Source organism: Orycteropus afer, unplaced genomic scaffold, assembly GCF_000298275.1.
Source record: "Orycteropus afer afer isolate SDZICR_OR568_19922 unplaced genomic scaffold, OryAfe1.0 scaffold00014, whole genome shotgun sequence".
NCBI lineage: Eukaryota > Metazoa > Chordata > Mammalia > Tubulidentata > Orycteropodidae > Orycteropus > Orycteropus afer.
The window spans coordinates 16,422,918-16,435,943 of record NW_006921601.1 but is presented as its reverse complement, the minus strand read 5'-3'; the positions used below and the strand labels follow the sequence as shown (position 1 = coordinate 16,435,943).

At 45.5% G+C, this 13,026-nt stretch overlaps 1 protein-coding gene across 1 annotated transcript in view; it reads left to right on the top strand.

Annotated features, from left to right (window-relative positions):
• Positions 1 to 13,026, top strand: part of ABCC8 (ATP binding cassette subfamily C member 8) — a 93,661-nt gene that overhangs the window by 29,861 nt on the left and 50,774 nt on the right. The window contains exons 8-10 of the mRNA XM_007955560.2: positions 3,789 to 3,944; positions 6,912 to 7,046; positions 7,434 to 7,596. Coding sequence (XP_007953751.1) covers positions 3,789 to 3,944; positions 6,912 to 7,046; positions 7,434 to 7,596 — 454 coding nt within the window. The remainder of the gene's footprint in view (positions 1 to 3,788; positions 3,945 to 6,911; positions 7,047 to 7,433; positions 7,597 to 13,026) is intronic.

Here is a 13,026-nt window from a genome sequence, read left to right as displayed (position 1 = left end):
CTATAACGTAGTGACCATGTGACTTTGGGTAAGGTACTTCCCTTCTTTGGGCCTCACTCTTCTCCTTTGTAAAATGGCAGCCTCAGACTAGATCTGAGATATCAGCTACTCAGCCTTAGTTCTTCAGCTGTGAAAGTGGCAGACATCACTAATCAATCATAGCACTCACTCCTGCTGAGCACAAATACAGCTTCAGAATCCTTCTCCAGATAGTGTTCTAGGGTTCTGCAGTCTTCTTTGTGTTTAAAAAAAAAAAAAACTATTTGACATATTAGAACTGGATAGCCTCTTAGATCTATTTGAGCTCTTAAATCTTGGGTCACTAATGAGAGTGGATTTATCTGATCTGAAGGTTCACATGGGCCTAGGCTGTTGCTCCTACCTTCTGGGGCTTCTTTACTGAGTGGTTGAAAGGACGGCCAGAGTCAGTGGAGATTCAAGACCTCTTTGGGAAAGGTAGTCATGAGAGTTGTCCAAGCATCGGTGTTTTCATTAGAATTTTGGTTCAGGTGTTGGAATTGAGAGAGACCCACTATGATAATGGTTTAAAAACGGTAGACATTTGTCTATTTTTCATATAGAGTCAGGGCTGGGATGGTAGTCTGGGATAGTATGGCAGCTCCACAATCATCAGAGACTGGGCTCCTTCAATAATGTTGCTCTGCCAACCTCCTTGCTTTTGTATGACTTGTCTTATGGTTCAAGACGGCTATTAAAACTCCCACTATCACATCCACATTTTTAAATCAGCAAGAAAAAAAATGGGGGGGGGGACAAGAGGAGGGAGTGCCCCTTCCCCTTAAGGTCATCACATCGATGTTGCATGTTACCTCGCTCATTCCACTGGTGAGAAACTGGCTACATGGCTGTAACTACAAAAGCTAGCAAGTGTGTTCTTTATCCTCGATACCATATATGACCTGCTCGCAGTTCTGTCTGTGAAAGGAAGAGGGTAGGTATTAGAGGACAACAAGCAGACTCTGTCATATACAGCAATTCCTATATGATCAGTAGCATGATTTTACAGATAAATCCCAAAGCCACCTCATTTACATTGATGGGTCCTGTGGGAGGCAGGATCAGAGGCTTTACTGAAAAGGGCCTAGAAGAAAAGGGTATAACCTGGGCTGGGAACAGTGTCAGGGTCTAAACACTAGTTATCTCAGTGTAGTCCATGTGAATGGGGTAGTATAGTGCCTAAGGCACTTGCCTGTTAACCAGAAGGCTGGCGGTTCAAACCCACCCAGCCACTCCTCGGAAGGAAGGTTGGGCAATCTATTCCCGTGGTGATACTCCCTCGGAAACCCAAGGAGGGGTCATAATGAGTCAGGTCTGACTCGATGGCACACAACAGCAACAGAGTTGTATAGTGCACAACCTTTGCAACTGTACATGACAACCCTGCCCACTCCCAGTGTTTTTTCACAAAGAAGTCAGAATCATTTCTTTGGAGATGTCATTGTGTGAGAATGGTGGAAAGAGCCCAAAAAAATCTAAGACCTATAAAAATTATAGGGGCTCAGAGTCAGGAGGAATCAAACAATGCACAGTTCACAAAATCTCTCTGTAAGTCCCAGTCTCTGCCCAGGCTCCTTCTGCAGGCTCATGCCACTGCAAACAACAGCAGATTTTGTGGTCAGATAGTTCTGTAATTAAATCTACTCCCTATTTATGTGTCATAAATCACACACCAGCCAGTATTTTCCAATTATGCCCAAAGAGTCAAGAATGATTTTTAAATGTATTAGCATGTAATTGTCTTTTTATCAAACTGTCTGAATCTTTTGCATTAATAAGGGAGATTAATTCATATGTCACAAAAAGGAAATGTGGGCATTAATTATGAAAACGAATTAGAGAGAAAACAAATTAGAGAGAAAAAAAATGCTTTTTCCTTTCAGAAAATTATAGATAAGAATCTGTCTTCATGACTTCCAGAACAACCATGTTTCTTGTATGAAACGTTATTAAGCAGAGTCCCTGAATTATATATATTGTTTAATGTTTTTTACTGTATTATATAATACATAAAATGCAGGAACTGCTAAAATACCTAAATTGCTCCTGGGTGGTACAGACTGTGCTGGGCTACTAACCAAAAGGTTGGCAGTTCAAACCCACCCAGCAGCTCTGAGGGAGAAAATCCTGGCAATCTACTTCCATAAAAATTGCAGCCAGGAAAACTCTATGGAGGACAGTTCTACTCTATAACACATGGGGTTGCCATGTGTAGCAATCAACTCGAAGGCAATGGATTTGGTTTGTATAATATATTGTTGTTCTATGTCATCAAGTCAATTCCAAGTCATACGACCCTACACCAAAAAACCAAACCCACTGCCATGGAGTTGATTCTGACTCATAGCAACTCCCACTGGGTTTCTGAGGCAGTAAATCTTTACGGAAGTAGATTCCCCAGTCTTCCTTCCACAGAATGCCTGGCATGTTTGAACCACCAACCTTCTGGTTAATAGTCAAATACCTTAGGCACTGTGCTACCAGAGCTCCTTATATGACCCTATAGGACAGAGTAAGACTGCCTCAGAGGGTTTCCAAGGTTGTAATCTTTGTGGGGGCAGATCTCCAGTTCTTTCCTCCTGCAGAGTGGCTGGTAGGTTCAAACTGCCAACATTTCGGTTAGCAGCCAAGCGCTTTAACCATTGTGCCACCAAAACAAAATTGTGCCACCAGGGCTCCTTATATAATATATTGCATTATAAATATATGCATAATTAATATATAACAATGTGTATTATATACATATTTTGCAATATACTAGCTATCAGCCTATTGTGCATTTCTATGTATATCTTTACTTCATAAAGCTTCATTTGAGAATTCTGTGTCCCTGAAACTAGGTGATTATTCTTTGAAGCACGATTTCACATTACCCAGGATATGCATAGGTTTGTCAAAAAAATATCATTCCCATTATTTTAAACCTTTCCCTTGCTGCATATAAGCTCACAAAAAGGCATGGAGTGGTTCATACTTTAAGCAAGCCTGACCAAAAAAAGCCTGGGTTTATATAACAGATGAATTAGGAGCCAGGGATTTGCCTTACAACAAAATGCTCAATAGGATCTCATAAAGAGTGTGCAGCCTGAAAACTGTAATTTTCTTTTTCCTGGGAGGCATGGTCACTGCACATAGAGCTTTTATGTTTGGGGCTCACTGGGGAGTCCTTACTATAGCTGGTTCCCGTCTACCCTGTGCAGGCAGAACAAGGTCCTTGGGTGGCTGGACCCCAGGGATGGTTCTGACCAACACTCACACATTGTTGTGTCTCACATCAGACCTTCCAGGCTCAGTTAAGTCAAGCCTTAGCCCCAGGGTGCCCCTTCCCCATTGGAGATGGCCACATTAAAACAGAGGCTGCTTGCTTCATCATTTTTCTGGCTCTGAAACCTGAACTCCATGGCCTCTGGTAAATCAAGAATGTAATAGGACATGAAGATCTGCTTTTAAGATTTAAGAGCTAATTAAGTCCTGTCTCTGAGGGAAAGGCCTTGCTTGCCTTGGAAGCAGTTTTCCAGGAAAGTAGTAAATACCGGCAAGGATTCCTCATTTGGACACTGCCTCCCACGTTTACCTGTTCTGTAATCAAAGCCCTTTACCATCTGAGCTTTAGTTACTTCATTTGTACAATTGTAACAAGAAGACAGTGCTCACTGACAGGGCTGCTCTGGGGGCTCCATGAATGTCATGCCACATTGTAGACATGTGACATCTAAAGTGGTGATTAGGAGGATGATAATTAATGTGAAACACTCTGCTCTCATTTCTAGACCAAGATTTACAATAAAATTATGCACCTGTCCACCTCCAACTTGTCCATGGGGGAAATGACAGCTGGGCAGATCTGTAACCTTGTTGCCATCGACACCAACCAGCTCATGTGGTTTTTCTTCTTGTGCCCAAACCTCTGGGCTATGCCAGTACAGGTAAGGGGTTGGGGGGCGGGTGCACAAAACCGGAATCTGATTGTCCGTGTTCAGTGACTAGGAGCCCACCATCTTCTGTTCCATCTTTTCAGATTTCAGACTTGTAGAAAGTCCTATCTTAATTGAACCTAAACCTGTTTGCCTGGAGCTTCCACTCCCTTGAGGTACCCTGGAATCTCCATGGGATGTACCCCTGCATCCCTGTTCTGCTCCACGCACTGTAAGAGGTCTGGGTGTCAGTTGATGATCAGAGAAGACAATCTCATTGAGACTTTCAAAGTGCAAACCAAACCAAACCAAACTCACTGCCGTGGAGTCAGTTCTGACTCATAGTGAACCATCCCTGGGGTCCAGCCACCCAAGGACCTTGTTCTGCCTGCACAGGGTGGACGGGAACCAGCTATAGTAAGGACTCCCCAGTGAGCCCCAAACATAAAAGCTCTATATGCAGTGACCATGCCTCCCGGGAAAAAAAAAAATTACAGTGTTCAGGCTGCACACTCTTTACCAAGACTACTCCAGAGGCAGTATCTCTGTGGAAGTAGATTGCCCAGCCTTCCTTCCAAGGAGTGGCTATTGGGTTTGAACAACTAGCCTTTTGGTTAGCAGTCAAACGCCTTAGGCACTACGCCACCAGAGCTCCTTAAATAAATTAGACTTTTACAAACAATTTTATTTTTTATTGTAAACTTTTACAAACAATAAAAGTCATATTATAGCAGAATAATTACCTTGGAATCATAATCACTCAATTACATTGGAAAATGTTCATGATATACTTTTAAGTGAAAAGGGTAAGTTACAAAATAGAATGGGCAGTATGCTTTGTACTAAATTGGGGAATATACATGCATACACTCACACAGATTCACACAGAAAAAGGAAAGGGAAGGTCTTTTTTATTTTGTATGTTTGTTTCTAAGTTTTCCAATAAGCATGGAAATTTTGGAAATTAAATACATAATTTTTTTTATGCCAAACAACCTTAGGAGCTGAATCTTGAGATGGCACATTTTCTGCTGAAGATAGTAAAAGAATCCCCAACGTGATTTACCAGTCCTTTGGCCTCCTCTGCTCTGTCTGCCATCCAGACCTCTTTCATCACAGTCTATAAATTCCTGTTGTGAATGAATCTTTGCTCTGGTGCTCAGGCCAGAAGTGGAAATCCCAGACCCAGGCAGTATTCTCGATGCCTACCGTGTGTGTTCATTTAATCTTCACACAAGTCCTACAAAATGAGCATTATAACAAACATTTTAAACATGAAGCAGCTGAGACTCAGAAAGGTTAAGTAACTTGCCCAAGGTTGTAAAGCTGAAAAGTGCTGAAGCTGTTCTCAAACTCAGGGCCACAGACTCCAGGGACTATGATCTCACTACTACACTCCACTGGAATAGGGAATAAAATAGCCCTTTTATGCTCCATGCTTGTTTTGCACACTCAGAATCCCTGATTTCTGGTCTTGTCTCCCACGAAGTCCATTTAGACACCTGTAGGAGAGAGTAGGGGAGCTCTGGTAGCATAGTGGCTAAAGCACTTGACTGCTAACCAGAAGGCTGGCAGTTCAAACCCACCAGCCACTCCTCGGAAGGAAGGTTGGGCAATCCTACTTCCGTAGTGATACTGCCTCGGAAACCCAAGGAGGGGTCGCTATGAGTCGGGGCCGACTCGACGGCACATAACAACAACAACAACAGGAGAGAGTAGTGGACAAAGGAGTCTGAGGGGTCAGGGGAGCACAGGGGGAGGGGCAGCAGGAGGAGGAGCCTGGGCGCAGCTCTACCTCCTACATATTCCAGCGGCTTCCAAGCACTTAGAGGTGGTTTGAGAAAAGAAGCCAACCCCAACAGGTGCCCTGTGAGCGACTCTGGGAGTGCCGTGGGAGCTTACATGGTGTCTGCTCACCCCAAGCTGGCTGAACGACACCTTGATGCTGCCATATGTACAGCTAATGAAAGGACTGGATGCCAGGGACAAATTTCCAGGAAAATGATAGAAGCATGGCCCAACAGGATGAGAGAATTCTTCCTCTCCTAACCTGCTCTTCTGCCCATCTGTGCCAGCATTTAATGTCAGTTAAACCCTGGGAGGTAGGTAGTGCGGTGTCACTAACTGGCCCCTATGATACCTGTTAACAGAGGAAGCATTCTATGATTAGTGGAAATTATAGTGCCTCCCACCTCCTCCTCTGTCCTTGAGGTGGTACACAGAACTTAATACCAACTTGGTGTAGGGCTCATGAGTGTAGGAACAAGTCAGGCATCCCTTCCCCACCCCGAGTAAAGAAAGCTGCATTCTGCTCCTCTAGAATAAGCCCGTCGTGAGTGGTGCCTGACAAATTGTCATTCTGATGCTTGGGAGCTGGAAAGAGTGATTTACATTTCTCATGAATATTCAGAAGCAGGCAGTCATTTACATAAAGCTAGAAACAAAGTGAGTCCCTGGTTCAGGGAATACTCACCAGATTTACTAAAAAAAAAAAAAGTTAGACCCAACTTGCATACAAATGAAAAGCAGACTCTGGGGCCCTGGCTGGTTTTTTATCTGGCATGGATGCAGCAAGTGTGCCCCTTTGTTCATATATCACACCAATGAGAGTGAAATATCAGCTTTGATAGCCAGCAAACAGAACAAAAAGGCGCTGTCATACTCACTTGTGACACAGCTCTGAGACATCTATCAGGTAAATAGATTTAGAAAGTGCTGACACTGCAGCCAGCCTTGCAGGCAAATGCAGTTAGTTACCAGCCCAGTAGGGTTCATCGCTCACTCTTTGCTGGTGTGAGAGCCCACATGCTAATGACCCCGCCTCTAGGATTGCTTTGTTACATCTCCTGCCCCAGTTTGGAAGCCTGCGTACCAGGGCAAGTCCCACAGGAGCCTAAGAAAGGGGGCATTTTGCCAATACCCCCTGGCGGGGCAGCCACCATGTCACATGGAACTCACCCATGTGATTCCTCCCCTCAGATTATTGTGGGTGTAATTCTCCTCTATTACATCCTTGGAGTCAGTGCCTTAATCGGAGCTGCTGTCATCATTCTCCTGGCCCCTGTCCAGTACTTCGTAGCCACCAAGCTCTCCCAGGCCCAGCGGAGCACGCTGGTGAGTGTCCACAGGTGTGCAACACCTTTTTTCGGCATCTGTCCCTCATATGTCTGCTGCTCCCTCTTCCTACCCAGTCCCCTCACATCAGTGGGTTTGTTCACTTTTCCCTCAGGCACCTTCTGTAGAGCTTGCTGCTGAGCCAAACAGCCCCTCACACACACACACACACACACACACACAGAGTCATTGGCCTGGAACAGGTCACTTCCCCTGTCCAGCCTCAGCTTCTTTGTCTATGAAATGGGGTTAATGGAGCATCCCTTGGGGCAGGAGCATTCCCCTGGGGCAGGAGCTGGCCAGGGTGGTGACAATATTGATTCCTTCCTCTTGGGTGAGGTGGGGTGGGGAAGAAGAACACTCTTCTCTGACTCAGTGATCCTGCAGGAGTATTCCAATGACAGGCTGAAGCAGACCAACGAGATGCTCCGTGGCATCAAGCTGCTGAAGCTGTACGCCTGGGAGAACATCTTCCGCACGCGGGTGGAGATGACCCGCAGGAAGGAGATGACCAGCCTCAGGGCCTTTGCTATCTACACTTCCATCTCCAGTGAGTCCACTCCAGCCAGCCAAGATAGGGTATCAGGGCTTGGTTGGGTGGCAGAGGGGAGAAGCTTTGGGATTATCCTATCAAACTGGCTCTAGTAGCTGAGTCCTAGAAATCATTATGTTCTTCCTTCATTTGTCCAGCAAACATATGTTGAGAATCTGCTATGTGCTTGCACTATGCTGGCCCTCAGGGTGCAGTAGTAAGAAGGACACATAAAGTCCCATCCCTCATGGACCTAATATGTTATGGAGATGTGGAAATAAATAAATAAATAGCAACAATTTCCAATTCTCATAAGTCAGATGGAGCTGCCACTGCCCTGGGGTTATAAAGAAGCTGCTGTCTATCTGAAGCTATATGAAGTAAAAAATGTTACCCTTAAAAATCAGAAGCCCAAGCTTAAGACACTTAAGGTATACCGAAAACAAACCAAACTCACTGCCGTTGAGTCGGGTCTGACTCATAGTGACCCATCCTTGGGTTTCCAAGGCGGTATCACTGTGGAAGTAGATTGCCCAACCTTCCTTCCAAGGAATGACTGGTGGGTTTGAAGTGCCAGCCTTCTGGTTAGCAGTCAGATACCTTGGGCACTACTAACCATATGGTTTGGGAACTCCAAGCCAAGAAACTAGGAAAAGCAAAAATAAAAATAGATCAAAACTGGTAAAACTCCTAGTGTCCCAGCAGACCTTACATTAAAACAACTCTGTAGAGAGCAGAGAACTTCCATGGCAAATACTCCTTTGAATGATGAGCTAATAATAAATCACAAGAAAAAATATGCCACTGAGAGTGAGAGAGTAGACAAATGGCAAAAAAAGAAAAAAAAAAAGAAAGGCGAGTATGTCTCTCAATAGCTGGAAATAATTTAAAGAGATATAAAATAAGTATACATAAAATAAAGAGCTAGAAGAATGTATGAAACTAACAAGGCAAAACAGCAAGTAGGGAGGGGAACAGAAATTCTAGAAATGAAAAATTTAGTCTTTGAAATTAATACAGTAGACAATGGTCCCTTGATTAGAGAGAGGGCTTATGAAAGTGAGGTGATCAATGGAGTCTTGACCTTGGTTTATGTCAGTTAGTCTCACAGTCAGCGTAGTGGCTCAATAGATCCAACCCATGATGGTTACTTCTCAAGTCTGTAATTGGGATGTATATGTTTAGTGACTGACAGATCTCACACAGTTTTTCTGACTTGGGAAGTTTAAGAGTCATTATGATAGGATGGGCCAAGGGGAAGCCCTTGGGGAGGAAAAGAAAAGAAATTAGGGGGAAAAAAAGAAACCTCAGTGTACAGGTTAAACAAATTAACTTAACTGAAGAGAGAATTTGTGAATTAGAAAATAGATGTATGGAAATTACACAGAAAGTGAAAAGGAGAGATAAATGGAAAATGTTTTCTGCAACTTGGGAGAGCTACCATACTTTATTTTAGCAATTGAATACCCCAGTCCAGAACACCGGGTATTGGGGAGCATGATTTGAGACAATAAATCTAGTTCAGGTCCTTTATTTTATAGATGGGAAATTGAGACCCAGAGGGCGGCAACTTCCTGAGGTCACTCAGTAAGTTACTACAGCTCAAACTAGATCCTTTGGAATCTCTTATCTCCTGGCCTTGTGGTATTTTCCACAAATAAATGGGAACATATGTAGGGTGAAGAAAATTTAGGGCACCATGGTGGATTGTTTTAGGGTTATTTTCTCTTAGTAGGAGCTAGAATGGGCTCTGATAGGACTGAGAGTGGGAAATAGAGAAGGAAAGTGGGAGGGAGGACACCACTGACCGCTTCTCCCAGCTGAATTCTGGCTCTTTTGGTGTGCTAGGAAGAGCCAGAATGAGGGTGGCAGGTGGAACAATAGTAAAGGATGTGCTGGGAGCTATCTCCCAGATTGGCGTGGACAGCAAACTTCATGGAGAATTAGACGGTTCCCCAGGTCATCTGGTGTTCCTGGCATTCATGTTGCCAAGAGAGAGGGTCTGATGGGGTCAGGTTGCCACCATCCAACATGAGGGTTCTCAGAGCCAAGGCTTGCTTTGAGCACCCTCAGTGTCTGTCCTCTCTGCATCCAGCCAGACCATGATGTCCTATGTTTCAGTTCAGACACCCTGGTCCAGTCAGCAGTGACCAGGCCTGGAGGGGAGGTCCATCCACCACCCATGGCATGGGCCATGGGGTCTTTATGCAGAAAGTTCTGCCAGGGCTCAAGTTTCTCAGAATGGGGCTGTGAGCATGGCAGGTAGCCTGCTTCCTGGATCCCTCACCCAGACACTGCCCAAAATCCTGGTCTCCCCCGCTTTACCTTCATCTCTGACCCAGTGGTGCTGAGAGCCTTCAAGCACCCTCAGGCTGAGTACACCGTAAGACGTGAGAAATCCAAGAAATCCGAAAGGAATATCTGTGTAGCTCAGAGAAACCAGTGCTGCCCCCTCATGCCTATTCAGCCTTTTATCTGTCCACTGCCTCCCCTGGGGGCAGATTGTATTAACAGTAACCCTCTATTTGTATACAGCCCCCTGGTTTCCAGACATCCTGTTAGTGTCAATAGCTGCTGAGGTGGGGAAGGGCTTACCCCTCTAGCCCGAGGCTTTCCTCTCCCAGCAGTAGTAGGGCAGGGTGGGCTAGGGATCACACCAATGCTGTGATGAGATGGGAGGGAGCAGGAAAGAAAGTGGGAACACTGGGTCCCCTAGATTCCTGGCACAGCAAATTGGGGGCAGTAGTCTCAGGTTGTGTTGATGGAGGCAGGTGGCAGCTGTTTTGGCTGCTTCTAGTAGATGAATTTCCTGCATTCCAAACTACAACCTGAGACATGTTTTCCTATGTAAACAGCATCTTAGATGCCTAGACTCCCAGGCTAGCCCACTGAAACCTATTTAGTAGGTATTCTTTGTCCCATGGAGCCCTGGAAAGACTAGCCACTAGTGATGCTGATGAACCTCATTCGCAGGACACCCAGCACCTGTCCCTCTCATCAGCCTAGAGTCCAGCTATTCTTTGCAAGTCCTCTTCCTCCACCTCCACACTCCATGACTGTGAAGAGCCTGTGGCCAGGAAGATCTAGAGAGAGAAAATTTCATGTAATTAAGAGCTGAGATGGCCCCGGAAGGTGTGAGGACCCCAGAGCCAAGCAAGGCCCCTTACCTGTCCAGGACTCAACAATCCAGAGGAATTAACAGAGCAGCTCAGATTGGTTCCTAGAAGAGGGGAGTGGGGAAGGGAAAGGGAGAGGTCTTCAGGGAGAGCTTTGAAAGCCAAGTGCTGTTTGTTCAGTGTGTTTGCCCTTTTTGAGATGTGTTTCTTTTGTTACTCAGTGGGAGGCGGAGAGAGACAGGGCAGCAGAGTGGCAGGCACCTCCACTATAGGCATATATATTGAATATGTTTTCATTTACCTCTTCCTGGACTTCTTACTTCCTGCTCTCCATTACCAGGGATCAAGACACAGATCATTAGGCTTGAGGAAATGGGGCATTTTTCATTCTCACCCCTGGTGCCAGCAATTGGGTCCTAGTGATGCAGAGAGTCCTCCAGCCACATTTCCTGACCAGTCCATCCTGATGAAGCCTGTGGGGCTTCAGCCCAGTCATCCGTGTGGCCCTGCCATCCACCATCAGGCAGACAAAATCATCTTTGATACTTTATGTGATGGTTTTGCATCAATATCATTGAGAGCTCCCAGTGTTTGGAGCCCTGAGGCAGGGCAAGGAATTGACAAAGGAAATGGTACAGATGCTATTCCCTCAACATTGAAATCCAGAACTGATATTTCTTCTGAAAGAAAAACAGAGATGTAAGTTACTCAGTGAGTGTTGAGTGAGCGAGCCCCTTCCATGTGACCAGCACTGGGCTAAGCACTGGGAAGAAAGAAAGAGATGGTAAGATGTGCTTCCTATTCTCAAGGAGTTTATACGGTAGCCAACAAGTCAGAACTAACTCATAGAACAGGGATGGGAGTGCTAAGCTGTGTGGCCAGCTCCGTGTGGCTGCCTAGCCAGCCTGATTGCATTCACTCCTCATGACAACTGTGTGAGTTATGTAGCTCTGTGGTGAGAAGCTCTGGTGGCACAGTGGTTAAAGCATTTGGCTACTAGTCAAAAAGTCAGTGGTTTGAACCCACCAGCTATTCAATAGAAGAAAGATGAGGCAGACTGCTTCCGTAAAGATTCTCAGCCTTGGAAACCCTATGGGACAGTTTTGCTCTGTTCCATAGGGTTGTTAGGGGTCAGAATTGACTTGATGGCAATGGGTAGCTCTATGGTTCCCATTTTATAGCAGAGAAGACTGAGGACCAGTGAGATAAAATGACTCACTGGGGTCCCCCAGCCAATAAATAGCAGAGAACAGAGAAGAATGAGGCCCATGTGGAATGGGAGTTCACACAGAGCTTCATGCAAGGGGAGGCTTGAGCTGCATCTTGCAAGATGGACAGGAAGGACTCCTGAGCAGAGGAATCAGTGGGAGAAAGACGGAGGCAAGTGCTGTGGTCACTCCACTTAGAAGTCAGTTCAATCGTTGTTTCCAGAAGCAGCATAACTCTAGGTGTCCAGCTGGCCCTGACTTTGAGGACAAGCTTTGCAGAGGTGATAAAGGAGTCCCAGGCCCTACCAGTCAACTGCCTGGCGTGCTGCTAGTTCCTTCTGTCTTTTGTACAATATCCATTCTGGAGCCCTTTCTCTGTGTCAGGCCCTACTGGGCCCTGAGGGTTACAGGAGACAAGAATAGTCCTTGCTCTTCTAGACTGGTGGGAGACAGAGCCCGTGAGCAGGGGTTGTGCATGTGGTCAGAACCACGGGGTCACTTTCAACTGCTCTGCTTTCTCTTTTGTGATACACAGCTAAGCCAGACCTCTTTTTCCATTCAGTTATTTAGGGAGCTCTGGTGGCATAGTACCTAAGGCATTTGACTGCTAACCAGAAGGCTGGCAGTTCAAACTCACTAACCACTCCTTGGAAGGAAGATTGGGTAATCTATTTCCATAGTGATAAAACCAAAACCAAACCTGCTGCCCTCGAGTTGGATCCAACTCATAGTGAGCCCTCCTTGGGTTTTCGAGGCTGTATCACTATGGAAGTAGATTGCCCAATCTTCTTTCCAAGGAGTGGTTGGCAGGTTTGAACTGCCAGCCTTCTGGTTAGCAGTCAGATGCCTTAGCCACTGTGGTACCAAAACTCCTCGGAAACCCAAGGAGGGGTTGCTATGAGTTGGATCCAACTTGACAGTAGTGAGTTTTAATTTTTTCATGCAGTTATTTAACATTTATTTACTGAGCACCTACTTTGTGCCAGGCCCTGTGCTCAGTATTGAGAACACAGTGTCAGTTCCTGTCTACAAGTTGCCTACAGTCTAATTGGGAAGTCGAGCAATCAGACAAGCAATAGCAACAGTGTCTTGAGTGATAGGAACAGAATGGGTGTTCTAGGCAC